This window comes from Oncorhynchus nerka, linkage group LG12 (assembly GCF_034236695.1).
Source record: "Oncorhynchus nerka isolate Pitt River linkage group LG12, Oner_Uvic_2.0, whole genome shotgun sequence".
In the NCBI taxonomy this organism is placed as follows: Eukaryota; Metazoa; Chordata; class Actinopteri; order Salmoniformes; family Salmonidae; genus Oncorhynchus; species Oncorhynchus nerka.
Window position 1 is genome coordinate 46,255,111 of NC_088407.1, and position 16,665 is coordinate 46,271,775.

Sequence of the window (16,665 nt, forward strand, 5' to 3'; positions counted from 1 at the left end):
ACTAACATCATAGTACATAGATTAGCATCTAACATATCTGTTTGACCTATATGTCTTTTATACTAGGGCAGCCCAATCAGATTTTATCTCACTAATTGGTCTTTCGACCAATCAGAACAGCTCTGTAAAAGAGTGGATGTGATTGGTCAAAAGACCAATTAGTGGGAAAAAAATAGCAGAATTGAGCTGCCTGTGTAAACACAACCTATTTGGCCTATATCATGTGGCCCATATCAGTACATTACCACATTACCTGTGGCTGTTTACTTGAGAGCAACAGAGACTCCGACTGCTCAAAGTCCAGCTCCTCAGACAGGAGGGCCTGCTGATGGAGCCTCTGGCGACACCTCTCTTCTTGCTGCTCCTCTCTAGGTCCCCTCACGGAGCTCACTGAGGAGGTCCTGCTGGTTCCACTTGGGGCAGGCTCCATCACAGAGTTCATAGAGGAGGACCTGGCTCCACTGAGGACTCTAGGCCCCACCACACAGCTCGCTGTGGAGGCTCTGGTGGATCCACCAGGGGGCATCTGCTGCCGTGGAGCTTTAAACACCCAGTCATTCTGTTGCTGTAACTCAGTTAGCCTGCAGATGGCAGCAACACCTTCAGCTTTCACACTATTTCTACTTTTCTCCACTTCTTCTTCCGAGCTGGAGTCCACCAAATGCACTATGCGGGAGCGCTTGTTTTTCCCAGCAGGATTAGGTTGAGGGTCAGCAGCCCTCTTGTCCAGAGTGGCAGGCCCGCTCCCAGCCTGAGCCCTGATGTTTCGGATCAGCGCCTTGCGTCTGGTGGGGTACTGCCTCCTCCCCTCCACGAACGAGTCCTCGTAGATAAATTCCAATGGGACCTCCTCATCCTCCTCGCCGAGCTCTTCCTCATCACTTCCCCTCACCACAAAGCTGTCTTCCGCGTATGTCTCGTCCAGCTCAGGCATCTATGGACAGTTTGGAGAGAAGCTTAAGCAAAACATTATAAAGTGATTGAATCGGCTAACTTTGTTTCTTTACTTCTATTCATTGTTTCTTTAAAAACTTTAAGAAATTAAGTCATAGATTTTTAAAAAACAATGTTTTCTCTAATCCAACAAAAAAGGGTTAAGTGGCTTGAAAAATCCGAGGTCCAGTGGGGTTTAAAGTAAAAAAGCCTTTATTTATCCTTCATAAACACCTATAGATTTCAGCATAAAGCATTAATCAGAAAAAAAAGTCAACTTGAGAGTGCATTTGTATTTATTATGGATCCCCATTGGCAGCAGCTACATTTCCTGGGGTCCAGCAAAATTAAGGCACTTTATACAATTTTAAAACATTACAATACATTCACAAATTTCACAACACACTGTGTGCTCTCAGGCCCCTACTCCACCACTATCACATATTTACAGTACAAAATCCATGTGTATGTATTGTGTGTGTGTGTGTGTGTGTGTGTGCGCTCCAATGTTTGTGTTGCTTCACGCTGTTCCATAAGGTGTTTTTTTAATCTGTTTTTTAAATCAAATTCTACTGCTTGCTGTGGAAAAGACTTCCATGTAGTCATGGCTCTATGTAGTACTGTGTGCCTCCCTATCGTCTGTTCTGGACTTGGGGACTGTGAAGAGACCTCTTGTGGCATGTCTTGTGGGGTATTCATGGGTGTCTGAGCTGTGTGCCAGTAGTTTAGACAGACAGCTCGGTGCATTCAACATGTCAATACCTCTCATAAATAAAAGTAGTGATGAAGTCAATCTCTCCTCCACTTTCAGCCAGAAGAGATTGACATGCATATTATTAATATTAGCTCTCTGTGTACACCCAAGGACCAGCTGTCCTGCCCTGTTCTGAGCCAATTGCATTTTTTTTAAAGTCATTTTTTGTGGCACCTGACCACACGACTGAACAGTAGTCAAGGTGCGACAAAACTAGGGCCTGTCGGACCTGCCTTGTTGATAGTGTTGTTAAGAAGGCAGAGCATTGCATTATTATAGACTACTTCTCATCTTAGCTACTACTGCATCAATATGTTTTGACCATGACAGTTTACAATCTAGGGTTACTCCAAGCAGTTTAGTCATCTCAACTTCCTCAATTTCCACATAATTTATTACAAGGTTTAGTTGAGGTTTAGGGTCTAGTTACTGTTTTGTTTAGTGAGTGAAAAGGGTACAGTTGATTAAAAATCATAGAATAAAACTCTAAGGGACAGTTTCCCAAACACAGCCAAGTCCTAGACTAAAAATCATGTTCAATGGACTAACCTCTGTCTGGGAAACCAGCCCTAAGATTAATAGACACCAAATAAATCCTGATAATCCTACCTGAGAGAAGATGTCCATGTTGTGGTTTAGCTTGTAGATCATTTTGAACTTGCCAGCCACAGCAGGGCTTCTCACTGACTTTAGGTAAACCCCCTGCATCTCAGAATCTGTCACACAGGGAGATACAATGGGAGAGAGAGAGTGAGTGTGTGCGCGTGTGTGTGTGTGTGTGTGTGTGAGTGTGTGTGTTGGGTCATGTTAGGGCACACCGAAACAAAACAATACATTGTGCAACAGAAAATGAAAGTGAGCGATTCTTAGTTATCTCCCCATTTTAGAAACGCTTTATTCTATTTCATGCCCGGTGAGTGAACTGTATAATAGGTGACTACCCGTATAACAACTGTATAACATAACAAGAGACTTTGGGTCCATGAAAAGCGCTGTATAAAACCCATGTTGTTGTTGTTATTATTGTTCTTATTATATTTGACCCCTCACCGTTGATTCCCTGGGAGCACTGGGTGTTGCTCACAACGAAGCCCTCCAGTGAGCGGTTCTGCTCTTCACCGTCCTCTTCGTCAGATGACACCTCCCCCCCCTCGGACAGCGCCGCCTCCTCGTCCAGAAAGTGACGGGCTCCTCGGTGGTGGTGCTGCACGGCCTGCTGGGAAGGAAATGTTGATTCGAAGGAGTAGATTACTGTATTGTCCAATGTACATATGACAACAAAAATGTCTTCTGCTTTATACCAAACCCTCCAAAAGACATAGAGGTTGGAGCAATAAGTCAACAAACAGAGAATGTAGCTGAACAACGACACACTTAAAATGACCCTGGGCTACTGACCAGCACGTCTCAACGTGAGATGTATTTGACACCTGACTGACCTCAGCTTTCCCATGCGACGCGGATGGTTTCACAGCCACACGGGGGGGCGCTCTTGGCTGTCGAACAGAGGTATTCTGGAAGTCATCGTCAGACATCGCCTCCCCCTCCCCGTCGCTCTCATCTGACTGGAAAAGAGGTTTTTAAAGGACATGGTCAAAGGCATATTAACTTTATTATGACGGTCAGAAGAAAAAACTAAAAGTGTTCAACATTCATTGTAATCCACAAGTGTTTACTTGATGCTAGCTTGTACTGAATTAAGTAAAAGATCATTGAGAGGAAGAGAACGAGACACACAAGCGGCTAGAAGCGACGCGTTTGATGACGATACTTTAGTGATAGTGGTTGTAGTAATTATCTTACAATGCGTGCCACCGCATGCTTTGACTTCCTGGTCACTTGTAAAGGAGAATCCACATCACTGAGAAGCATTGACTGGGAGAGGAAATATAACAAACAATGGATAAACAGAATCATCAATCACAATCATTTGAATATATATATTTTTCATCTCTTTTTTTCATCTCTCAAACAAATAACTTTTTTCCCCCCAGACACTTCTGCATTTGTATCATTTATATTCTACATAAGGCGCAAAGTGTAAATCTTTAGTTTAGAAGCCCACGTGACTATTCTGACCCACTCATGCTTTCTGCAGGCTTTCTTTATCTCTGGCAAGGCCATGTATGCAACTCTGTGGTGAATAGTCTTGTATTGTCAAAACCGGAGTTGTCTCAGAGAAAACAGATGCTTTCCAAAAAGAGGCCAGTCTGAATGGAGAATTTGAAACAAAATAGATCTTTGCAAAAGCAGTCTGCGAGCCTGTTGCCATGCCGACAACAGACAGACTATGCTTAAAAGGCTTATATAGATATCAGACCTCTCAATATTCCGACGAAGTATGGTATCATTACTATTATATTGAGCACTTCTTAAAATTGGGCACATATGCTCTACAGCCATGGCAAACAAAGTGTGGAAAAGATAAGAGGACGGAAATTTGACATGGTAGGTTACATAATAGAAATGGATGATTGTACAGTGACCATTTGCCTCATGCAGCGTGACACATTTCCTTTGCATAGAGTTGATCAGGCTGTTGATTGTGGCCTGTGGAATTGTGGCCTGTGGAATGTTGTCCCAGTCTTCAATGGCTGTGCGAAGTTGCTGGATATTGGCGGGAACTGGAACACACCGTTGTACACGTCGATCCAGAGCATCCCAAACGTGCTCAATGGGTGACGTGTCTGGTGAGTATGCAGGCCATGGAAGAACTGGGATATTTTCAGCTTCCAGGAATTGTGTACAGATTCTTGTGATATGGGGCCGTGCAATATCATGCTGAAACGTGGTGATGGCACAACAATGGGCCTAAGGATCTCCTCACAGTATCACCGTGCATTCAAATTACCATCAATAAAATGCATTTGTGTTCGTTGTCAGTTACTTATGCCTGCCCATACCATAACCCCACCACCACCATGGGGCACTCTATTCACAACATTGACTACAGCCCACTGAAGTCGGTTACGACGCTGAACTGCAATCAGGTCAAGACCTTGGTGAGGATGACGAGCGCGCAGATGAGCTTCCCTGGGAGCTGTCCGGGTGGCTGGTCTCAGGCAATCCCGCATGTGAAGAAGCCGGATGAGGGGGTCCTGGGCTGGTGTGGTTACACGTGGTCTACGTTTGGTGAGGCCGGTTGAACGTTCTGCCAAATTCTCTAAAACAGTAAGCATGCCAATTGCACGCTCCCTCAAAACTTGAGACATCGGTGGCATAGTGTTGTGTGACAAAACTGCACATTTTGGCCTTTTATTGCCCCCAGCACAAGGTGCACCTGTGTACTGGTCATGCTGTTTAACCCGCTTCTTAATATGCCACACCTGTCAGGTGTATTAATTATCTTGGCACAGGAGAAATGCTCACTAACAGAGATGTAAACACATTTGGGAACAACATTTGAGATAAATAAGCTCTTTGTGCATATAGGAAACTTCTGAGACCAACACTTTACATGTTACGTTTATATTGTTGTTCAGTACGCGTAAGTTAGAAAAATAAACATTAACACCACGACATGATTAGAATTAGAGACCTAGTGCAAGTGTTCACCAGACCTACATTTGGTGGTTGTGTTTGACAGAATGAAGATGCATTACTGAAGGCTTACTATATAGTCCTTGATACACAGGGGGGAAAGTAGCTAATTGGGACTTACCACGGGAGAAGACAAGGGGTTTGCCTTGACATGATGATGAACCCGCCTACGGGTGATAACCTCCTCCTCACTGTCACTGGTGCACAGGCCTGCGGCGGGGGACAACAAATCATAATGCACATGCCTGAAGAGCTTACCCACTCACAGGGACAAACAGTCAATGCAAAGCAGTACCAACCTGACCTATCGCTCATGATGCGCTACCTTGATGAGATGTGTTGATCAGATTGTAAGAACACCTGCTAATTTCTCAACCAGGTATACAAGGAGGATTAGTTGTTTGTGAATGGGAAACTAGGGGACACAATGAAATTAAGCACCTGTAATAGTTGGGAGTGAACTAACCTGGATGAGGGGGGTCCAAGATGGATTTGTGAGACAAACTGTGTCCCATCTCTATTGAACCATTTCCTGGGTCCCCCGCCTGAGCTTTGGGAGTCTGGGCATTCTGTAAGGTCCCCTGGCATTTCCTCTTTAAGAATGAGAACGAAGTGGATGGGGTGGTGGAAGGACCAGGCAGGAGAACTCGCCTCGGTCCTAATGTGGGGATTGGTGAGAACAGAGCTCCGCTCTTGGAGGTCAGAGGAGAGGTCTGAGGCGAAGCCAGAGCAGAGGTGTCTGCCCTCTTCCTTTCCAGACAGGCTGCCAGGGGTGTGGACACGCTCTTCCTATGGAAACTAAAGTGGGGAGTGGATGAGCCAGAGATTTTTGGCTCATTCACTGTGGAAGAAAGGGGTGCTTCCTGTTTTTTGGACCCAGGGGGTGAAGGTTTTGAGGGGAATGGACTAGGAGCAGCCTCTGTGTCCCCTTCATCCTCCTCCCAGCCCAAATCAAAGTTGACAGAGAACAAATCCTGAGAACAGACAAAGTTCTCAAAGTCCTGAGCAGGTTCCTGCTGCGCTACAGGAGAAGCATGGCTACGACTAGGTTTGACCTGATACACCATCGTTGTTTCTGTCACACTTTTACTTGACCCTATTAACCATTCCCTCTCCGGAGCCTTCAGGGGGCTAGGTAGTCGGATACTGACGTTCCCTGGCGTAGGGATGTCCGGAATGGTCATCTGGAGGAAGGTGCCGTCATCTCCAAACAGGTCCATGCTCTCGTCCAGGTTGGTTTTAGAGTGCTGGGCTTTAGGCTGAGTGGGATGACATGGTGGCTTGAAGTCCGCTTTATCATCCATATCATCCTCCATTATGTCATTGCTGTCATCCTCGAAGACCTCATCCCAGCTAGGGCTGCCAAGGGCACTTTCCCTACCCATGCTTTCTGCTGGCACAGTAATGGGTGATGAAGCGGAGTGCTGCTGATGAGGTGGTTCGCAATGGCTTTCACAGTCTAGAGAACCAACGTCTAAATCAACATTGGGAGATTGAGAAGCAGGATCGGCAAAGTCCTCATCCACTTCCAGGGAGAAATTCACGTGGAATGTCTGATCTACATCCAGGAGTTCATCCAGAGGTTCAACCGGAAGCGTATGTGAACAGTCCTTGGTGGTGAAGGGGGTGGGCCCAGGGTCAAACTGAGGGCTGTCCAGGTCAAAGTGCAAAGCTGGAGGAGACCTAGACAGAAGCTCTGTCACGTTGACTAGAATGACCCTCAAGCTCTCTAACTTCTGTCTCAGGGGCTGCAACTTGGGGACAGCAGCATCCCATTTGGGCAAGTAAAACAAAGCCTCCAGTTCAGAATCTTCATCTGACTTGGGTTCACGGTCTGCAATTGAGGTCAACTGATTGAGGTCAATCTGTTCTACAGCAGCAATGCAGTTCACTGATTCACTCTCCAAATCCCTTGGAGAATTGACCTCTGAACTTTCACTCTCGTTGTTGAGTATGATACAGTCAAAATCCATGTCCATGATAGGCTGGTCACCCGTGGAGGAGAGTGGCCAGAGGCCTGGGTGATCTCTGAGGTCATGAGTCACCTCCTTGTGACATTCTGAAGGGACTCTGTTCTTTATCAGGGTCCATGGAGAGACTAAGGTTGTTCCTGCTTTAGAAATGCTTTCCCTCTGCACTTCCTTTTTGAGTTCTACACGGTCTAGGTCAGCTGAGGAAAGGCAGGAAGTCTTCTGCTTGTGGCTCAGGTTGGCCATTTTGGTTCTGGATTTTGTCATTTTTCCCTCTTTCTGCTTCTTTCCTTTGGTGGACTTTTCCTGCTGTGCTTCCTCCGTGAGGCCTATGACATCTGCTTTGTGGAGGTGGGGCAGCAGCTCCAACTCATATCTGCTTTCACCCTGTCAGATAAAACAAACACGACAATGAATTTAACTACAAAACTTTTTTCTTATTTAAAAAAAAAAAAAAAAAAAAAAGTTTGGTTGAAGCAAATTTCTTCAGATGTTGCACAAGCGATTGTATCATAACGCAAGTTACAGTTACAGATTACAGATTTAATACTTCCCTGGTACGACATACAGAGTTGACTGGTTATATAAACAACAAGACATTTGACACAGTGCCTTTAGAAAGTAATCATACCCCTAGACTTTTTCCACATGTGTTACAGCCGGAATTCAAATCAAAGTGAAAACATGTTATCAGTATTCCGTAGGCTACGTCTTCATTCAGCGGATATGAGAAGTAGCATTCGGTTTAATGCTTAAACAAGCCTGATGTTTTATGTTGTGTACAGTGCCTTCTGAAAGCATTAATACCCCTGGACTTATTCCACATTGTTGTGGCAGCCTGAATTCAAAATGGATTAAATCACTCATCTACACACAAGATTTAGCAAATGTATTGAAAATTAAAACACAGAAATAGTATTCACACCCCTGACTCAATACTATGTAAAAGCACCTTTGGCAGCGGTTACAGCTGTGAGTGTTTCTGGTTAAGTCTAAGAGCTTTGCACACCTGGATTGTGCAAAATGTCCCATTATTTTCAGAATTCTTCAAGCTCTGTCAAATTGGTTGACAACCATTTTCAGGTCTTGCCATACATCTGAAAGTGTATGTCAAAACTGTAACTCAGCCACTCCAGAAAATTCACTATGTTCTTGGTAAGCAACTCCAGTGTATATTTGGCCTTGTATTTAAGGTTATTGTCATACTCAAAGGTCAATTGATCTCCCAGTGTCTGGTGGAAAGTAGACTGAACCAGGTTTTCCTCTAGGATTTTGCCTTTGTTTAGCTCCATTCCATTAATTGTATTATCATGAAAAACTTAACAATTCTTAACAAATAACAACTCTTAACAATCACAAGCATACCCCTAACATGATGTAGCCAGCACTAAGCTGTAATGTGTTATGTTTAATGCAAATCCAATACACTTTGTATTCAGGATCTTTTGCAGTATTGCTTTAGTGCCTTGTTGCAAACAGGATACATGTTTTTTTTCACTCTATCAATTAGGTTAGTATGGTGGAGTTAACTGAAATTGTTGTTGATCCATCCTCAGTTTTCTCCCATCACAGTAATTAAACTCTAACGTCCCTTTTTCAGGACCCTGTCTTTCATAGATAATTCATAAAAAATCCAAATAACTTCACAGATCTTCATTGTAAAGGGTTTAAAACACTGTTTCCCATCCTTGTTCAATGAACCATAAACAATTAATGAACATGCACCTGTGGAACGGTCGTTAAGACACTAACAGCTTACAGACGGTAGGCAATTAAGGTCACAGTTAAAACTTAGGACACTAAAGAGGCCTTTCTACTGACTCTGAAAAACACCAAAAGAAAGATGCCCAGGGTCCCTGCTCATCTGTGTGAACGTGCCTTAGGCATGCTGCAAGGAGGCATGAGGACTGCAGATATGGCCAGGGCAATAAATGGCAATGTCCGTACTGTGAGACGCCTAAGACAGCGCTACAGGGAGACAGGACGGACAACTGATCGTCCTCACAGTGACAGACCACGTGTAACAACACCTGCACAGGATCGGTACATCCGAACATCACACCTGCGGGACAGGTACAGTATGGCAACAACAACTGCCCGAGTTACAACAGGAACACACAATCCCTCCATCAGTGCTCAGACTCTCCTCAATAGGCCGAGAGAGGCTGGACTGAGGGCTTGTAGGCCTGTTGTAAGACAGACCAGACATCACAGGCAACAACGTCGCCTATGGGCACAAATCCACCGTCGCAGGACCAGACAGGACTGGCAAAAAGTGTTCTTCACTGACGAGTCGCGGTTTTGTCTCACCAGGGGCGTCAGATTTGCGTTTATCGTCAAAGGAATGAGCGTTACACTGAGGCCTGTAATCTGGAGCGGGATCGATTTGGAGGTGGAGTGTCCGTCATGGTCCGGGGCTGTGTGTCACAGCATCATTGGACTGAGCTTGTTGTCATTGCAGGCAATCTCAATGCTGTGCGTTACAGGGAAGACATCCTCCTCCCTCATGTGGTACCCTTCCTGCAGGCTCATCCTGACATGACCCTCCAGCATGACAATGCGACCAGCTATACTGCTCGTTCTGTGCGTGATCTCCTGCAAGACAGGAATGTCAGTGTTCTGCCATGGCCAGCGAAGAGCCCGGATCTCAATCCCATTGAGCACGTCTGGGACCTGTTGGATCGGAGGGTGAGGGCTAGGGCCATTCCCCCCAGAAATATCTGGGAACTTGCAGGTGCCTTGGTGGAAGAGTGGGGTAACATCTCACAGCAAGAACTCTCAAATCTGATGCAGTCCATGAGGAGGAGATGCGCTTGCAGTACTTAATGCAGATGGTGGCCACACCAGATACTGACCGTTCCTTTTGAGTTTGACCCCCCTTTGTTCAGCGACACATTATTCCATTTCTATTAGTCACGTCTGTGGAACTTGTTCAGTTTATGTCTCAGTTGTTGAATCTTGTTATGTTCATACAAATATTTACACATGTTAAGTTTGCTGAAAATAAACATAGTTGACAGTGAGAGGACTTTCTTTTTCGCTGAGTTTATTGAATCCATTTTAAATTCATGGGGTGTGAATCCTTTCTGAAGGCACTGTATCTGACCTGCAAGTGATCCAGACACAGTGAGCCTAAAGTGGACTAGCGGGAGCACAACAGAATTCGACGCCAGAAACCGAGGTGTAAGAGAAAGATGGGGTGTAAAGTTATGCCGGCATTTCAGCGAGGGTACGATTTAAGATAATAAAAATCTCAAATCACATTTTATTTGTCACATGCGCCGAATACAACAGGTGTAGACTATCGTGAAATGCTTACTTACGAGCCCTTTCCCAACCATGTAGAGTTAAAAAGTTAAACAATTATAATAAAACATTTGACAAAAAAGGAAATAGTAACAAGAAAATAACAATAACGAGGATATATACAAGGATTACCGATCAAGTCAATGTGCAGGGGTACGAGGTTGAGGTAATTATGTACATGTACTCTCGTTAGTGACTAGTCAATCAGGATAGATGATATACAGACTAGCAACAGTGCATGTGAAGAGTGTGCGTGTGCGTGTGTTTATGAGCGTATGTAGTGTGTGTGTGTGTAGAGTCCTGTGAGTGTGCATAGAAACAGTGCAAGAGAGTCACTGCAAAATAAAGGGGGATCAACACATACTCCAGGTAGCCATTATAGTAATCATTAACTGTTCAGCAGTCTTATGGCTTGGGGGGTAGAAACTGTTCATGAGCCAGATTTGGTGCTCCGGTACCACTTGCCGTGTGGTAGCAGAGAGAACAATCTATGGCTTGGGTGGATGTAGTCTGACAATTTAGGACCTTCCTCTGACACCACATGGTATAGAGGTCCAGGGTGCCTGGGATGATGGTGGTGATGTGAGCCATGACCAGCCTTTCAAAGCATTTGACGGCTACAGATGTGAGTGCTACGGGGCGATAGACATTTAGATAGTCCCTGTGCCCAAGAACTCCAAGGTAACCTATTTTGTCATTTGTTTGAAACATGTCGGTATTACAGACTGGGTCAGGGAGAGGTTGAAAATGTCAGTGAAGACACTTGCAAGCTGGTCAGCGTATGCTTTGAGTATGCGTCCTGGTAATCCATCTGGCCCTGCGGCCTTGTGAATGTTAACCTCACATCGGCTACGGACAGCGTGATCACACAGTCGTCCGGAGAAGCTGGTGCTCTCATGCATGGTTCAGTGTTGCTTGCCTTGAAGCGAGCATAGAAGGCATTTAGCTCGTCTGGTAGGCTCGCTTCACTGGGAAGCTTGGAGCTGGATTTCCCTTTGTAATCTGTGATAGTTTGCACGCCCTGCCACATCCGACGAGTGTCAGAGCCGGCGTAGGCTCAGTCCTGTATTGAAGCTCTGCCTGTTTGATGGTTCGTTGGAGGGTGTAGTGGATAAGCGTCTGGATTAGTGTTCCGCTCCTTGAAAGCAGCAGCTCTGTGCAGATGTTGCCTGTAATCCATGGCTTCTGGTTGGGATATAAACATACGGTCAACTGTGGGGACGTCGTCATATTAATTAAGCCGGTGACTGATGTGGTAAACTCCTCAAAGTCAGTCTGTGCAAGCAAAACAGTCCTGTAGCTTAACATCCACTTCATCAGACCACTTCAGTATTGAGCGCGTTACTGGTACTTCCGGATTGAGTTTGTTCTTGTAAAATCAGAAGGATAGAGTTCTAGTCAGATTTTCCAAATGGAGGGCGAGGGAGAGCTTTGTATGCGTCTGTGTATGGAATAAAGGTGATCTACAGTTTTTTGGCCTCCAGTTCCACAGGTGACGTGATGATCGTGGACTTCAGGAAACAGCAGAGGGAGAACCTCCCCATCTACATCGACGGGACAGTAGTGGAGAAGGTGGAAGGTTTTAAGTTCCTCGGCGTACACATCACGGACAAACTGAAATGGTCCACCCACACAGACAGCGTGGTGAAGAAGGTGCAACAGCGCCGCTTCAACCTCAGGAGGCTGAAGAAATTTGGCTTGTCACCAACAACACTCAAACTTTTACAGATGCACAATCGAGAGCATCCTGTCGGGCTGTATCACCGCCTGGTTCGGCAACTGCTCCGCCCACAACCGTAAGGCTCTCCAGAGGGTAGCATCACCGGGGGCAAACTACCTGCCCTCCAGGACACCTACACCACCCGATGTCACAGGAAGGCCAAAAAGATCATCAAGCACAACAACCACCCGAGCCACTGTCTGTTCACCCACTATCATCCAGAAAGCGAGGTCAGTACAGGTGCATCAACACTGGGACCGAGAAACAGCTTCTATCTCAAGCCCATCGGACTGTTAAACAGCCATCACTAACATTGAGTGGCTGCTGCCAACATACTGACTCAAATCTCTAGCCACTTCAATAATTAAACATTTTATGTAATAAATGTATCTATGAGATGAGTAAGTAGGGTATGTAAACATTATTTAAAGTGACTAATGTTTATACTGTACTCTATACCAACTACTGCATCTTGCCTATGCCGTTCGGCCATCGCTCATCCATATATTTATATGTACATATTCTTATTCATTCCTTTACACTTGTGTGTAAAAGGCAGTTGTTGTGAAATTGTTAGATTACTTGTTAGATATTACTGCATGGTCGGAACTAGAAGCACAAGCATTTCACTACACTCGCATTAACCATGTGTATGTGACCAATAGAATTTGATTTTGATTAGATTTGACATGAGGTAAAATTGATTTCCTGAATTGTCTTGTTTGCTTATGGTCCTATATAGCTTGTTGAATGTGGTCTTAGTGTCAGCATTGGTTTGTGGTGGTAAATAGACAGCTACAAAAAAAACATATGTGAAAACTCTTGTTAAATAGTATGGTCTACAGCTTATCATAAGGTATTTTAACTCAGGCGAGTAGAACCTCGAGACTTCCTTAATATTAGAGATTGCGCACCAGCTGTTGTTAACAAAAGAGACACACACCCACCCCCCTTGAGTTTGCCGTTCTGTCCTGCCGATGTACAGAAAGAACAGCTAGATTTATATGTTCCATGTCCTTGTTCAGCCATGACTCGGAGAAACAGGATATTACAGTTCTTCAGATCACGTTGATAGGATAGTCTCGAATGGAGCTCGTCCAGTTTATGCTCCACTGATTCTGCATATTCGCCAACAGAACGGAAGGTGGAGGCGGTTTATCCACTTTATCCACTCACAACGTAATCTCGTCAGGTATCCAGCACGCCATCCTCTATAACCCTGCCTCTTCTTTTTCAGAGACTCTGGGATTTAGACCTGGTCCGGGATGAGCAGTATGTCCTTCTCCGCAGACTCTTTGAAGTAGAAATCCTCATCCAAATCGAGGTTAGTGATCGCTGTTCTGGTGTTCAGAAGCTCTTTTCGGTCATAGAAAACGATGGAAGGAAACATTATGTACAAAAAAAGTTACAATCAGCACAATTAGCAAAATAGCACAATTGGTCAGGAGACAGTAAAAGTGCTGCTATTCCCTCCAGCGACATTAGGAGCGGGAGGAGGATAGGTCAGGGTCCTCAGTGGTCTTATGAAAGGACTTAAGCCCAAGAACGTGAGTGTATATCCCTCTACATGTATAGTAAGGTGTGTCAGGTCAACTGGTTGTAATTTGTATGATAAATGTGTGACTCTTGTATGATGGCAAAGAAAATGACCATCCTTGGATGGACAAGAAATGTTTATTCTATTCTATGATGGAGAATAAATGGGTAGCCAGTTAACACTGGTCATATAATCAACCTATCAACATCCAGGTGATGAAGGATGGATATGACAGCTAGGACAGTATCTAACTGTGGTGCCTTACAAATGAATCACTGAGCATTCCAGAGCATTCTACCTGATGACTGGTAGAGAACAGCAGAACACAGCTGTAGTCGGGGCGTTGCCCCCTTCCACTACAGCTAAAACATGCCACACTAGTACAGCACTGCTGTTGACTTACACCACATGACCAAAAGTATGTGGACACCTGCTCGTCGAACATCTCATTCCAAAATCATGGGAATTAATATGGAGTTGGTCCCCCCCTTTGCTGCGATAACAACCTCTGCTCTTCTGGGAAGGCTTTCCACTAGATGTTGGAACATTGCTGCGGGGACTTCCATTCAGCCACAAGAGCACTAGTGATGTCGGGCACTGATGTTGGGTGATTAGGCCTGGCTCGGAGTCGGCGTTCCCATTAATCCCGAAGGACAGTCAAGTTCTTTCACACCAATCTAGACAAACCATTTCTGTATGGACCTCGCTTTGTGCATGGGGGCATTGTCATGTTGAAACAGGAAAGGGCCTTCCCCAAACTGTTGCCACAAAACTGGAAGCACTGTAGCGTTAAGATTTCCCTTCACTGGAACTAAGGGGCCTAGCCGGATCATGAAAAACAGCCCCAGACCATTATTCTTCCTCTACCAAACTTTACAGTTGGCACTATGCATTTGGGCAGGTAGCGTTCTCCTGGCATCCGCCAAACCCAGATTCGTCCGATGGACTGACAGATGGTGAAGCGTGATATATCACTCCAGAGAATGTGTTTCCACTGCTCCAGAGTCCAAGGATGGCAAGCTTCACACCGCTGTAGCCAAAGCTTGGCATTGCGCATGGTGATCTTAGGCTTGTGTGTAGCTGCACGGCTATGGAAACCCATTTTATGAAGCTCCCGACTAACAGTTCTTGTGCTGACGGTGCATCCAGAGACAATTTGGACAGACTTCACGGCTGAGCCGTTGTTGCTCCTAGACATTTCCACTTCACAATAACAGCACTTACAGATGACGGTGCCATGTTGAAAGTCACAGAGCTTCAGTAAGGCCATTCTACTGGCAATGCTTGTCTATGGAGATTGCATGGCTGTGTGCTCAATTTTATACACCTGTCAGCAACAGGTGTGGCTGAAATAGCTGAATCCACTCATTTGAAGGGGTGTCCACATACTTTGGTATATATAGTGTACCTCTCCAGCACATCCACTCAGGGAGTTAAACACTGAGGGTATAGATAGAGCTCAAACGGGGAAGTGGCCTAGTTATGAGTTATTCGTAGATCTTGGCAAACACATTTAATTATATTGACAGTTGTGAACGACGCTAAGGGAGGCAGAACGCGGCTGGGGTTAGAGAACACAACGTACGGGACATTTTAGTGTTTGTTAGATTGAGGCTGTGATACATTAGCCTTGTAAACCAGCCTGATCACTTTGCTCACGTCTGTTTCAATTGAAGTACGCAGCTATAGATAAAAACGGGCAATCTGAAGTTCAAACAAAGCAGAAACCCTACCAGTTCCACCATTGTTTTGGTAAACAACTGAGTGATGGGGCTGGAGAAATTTACCCACCCTCAAATGTTTCTGTTTCACACTTCAAAACGTTCATGCAGCACAATCAGGCATTGTATTTGACTTACTTAATAACACCCTAAGCTTATTGTACTGCATATTTACAGAAGGGGATAAAACAGGAAAGAAACTAAGCTAAACCACTAAACTGTTTGTTTACAATTGCTTTAAAAGGGTAATTATATACCAGAATCTAAATTTGTCAGACCTCCAAAGTAGTCCAAAGTAAATATGAGTCCACATCGCACACCATTGGTTGTGTGGATCCAGCTTACATGCCTTCACCCCAAATGCATGGATTAGATGAGCCCCGCAAATCCGGAAATTGCATGGTGCCTATCTTTTCCATTCATTTTAGAGCTTGTGGAGTTTTGCTGGATCTACAAAACAGATGGTCTGAGACGTGGATTCATCTTGACATCAAACTACTTTTGAGGTCTGAAAACATCTCACAAGATGTGACTTTGGAATTTAATGTCATTTTAATGTTTATTCCTATTTTACCCATATTTGACTTGTTAGTACTGCCTTGTTACATCAGATTTTGCACTGGTGCAAATGCGTAGTCAATCTGATCCTTCATTTCCCTTGAAATTCAAAGTCCTTGATTAGATATGACTCACCTGTTCAAATATAAATGCCAATGTAAAAAATTACAGACAGAAGCAGATGACGTGATAAAACACATTGCAAACGTCTGAAACGCAATTATCATTTCAACACTGGTGAGAGAGCAATTGGGTCATTGGACTGAATTCCCTTTTCGATGGACCAGACAATGTCCTTGGTCTTTCGCTCAAACAATTGACCAGTTTGCTCGAGTGAATGTCATTATTAAATTAAACTGGATCATCAATATAAAACATTGGACCAACATTTGATCATTGGGTTCACATTGTTTGGGTTCACAATTTACATGAGTGCTGCTGAGCTGCGAGTTCCAGGCGCCCGCCCGCCCAGTCTAGCAAATTGAAATGAAATCCAATCCCGAGTTCATCCCGTTCCATAGTGACAGCCAAACCCCTCTGTTTTCCCTTACCAATGAACACCAAACAAAACACTGCTGGTTTGGAGTGGACAGGCCCCTCTTATGTTCATCACAGAGGCAACAGGG

At 44.7% G+C, this 16,665-nt stretch overlaps 1 protein-coding gene across 3 annotated transcripts in view; it reads right to left on the reverse strand.

Moving 5' to 3' along the window:
- The window catches only part of fancm (FA complementation group M), a 67,971-nt gene that overhangs the window by 9,588 nt on the left and 41,718 nt on the right, over positions 1-16,665 (reverse strand). For 2 of the 3 annotated variants that reach the window (XM_029674964.2, XM_029674961.2), the window contains exons 14-20: positions 5,694-7,584; positions 5,349-5,437; positions 3,491-3,562; positions 3,127-3,252; positions 2,738-2,903; positions 2,297-2,403; positions 254-934 (exon numbers count right to left, since the gene is read on the reverse strand). In XM_029674964.2, coding sequence (XP_029530824.2) covers positions 254-934; positions 2,297-2,403; positions 2,738-2,903; positions 3,127-3,252; positions 3,491-3,562; positions 5,349-5,437; positions 5,694-7,584 — 3,132 coding nt within the window. The remainder of the gene's footprint in view (positions 1-253; positions 935-2,296; positions 2,404-2,737; positions 2,904-3,126; positions 3,253-3,490; positions 3,563-5,348; positions 5,438-5,693; positions 7,585-16,665) is intronic. The other variant, XM_029674963.2, reaches the window with a different exon arrangement.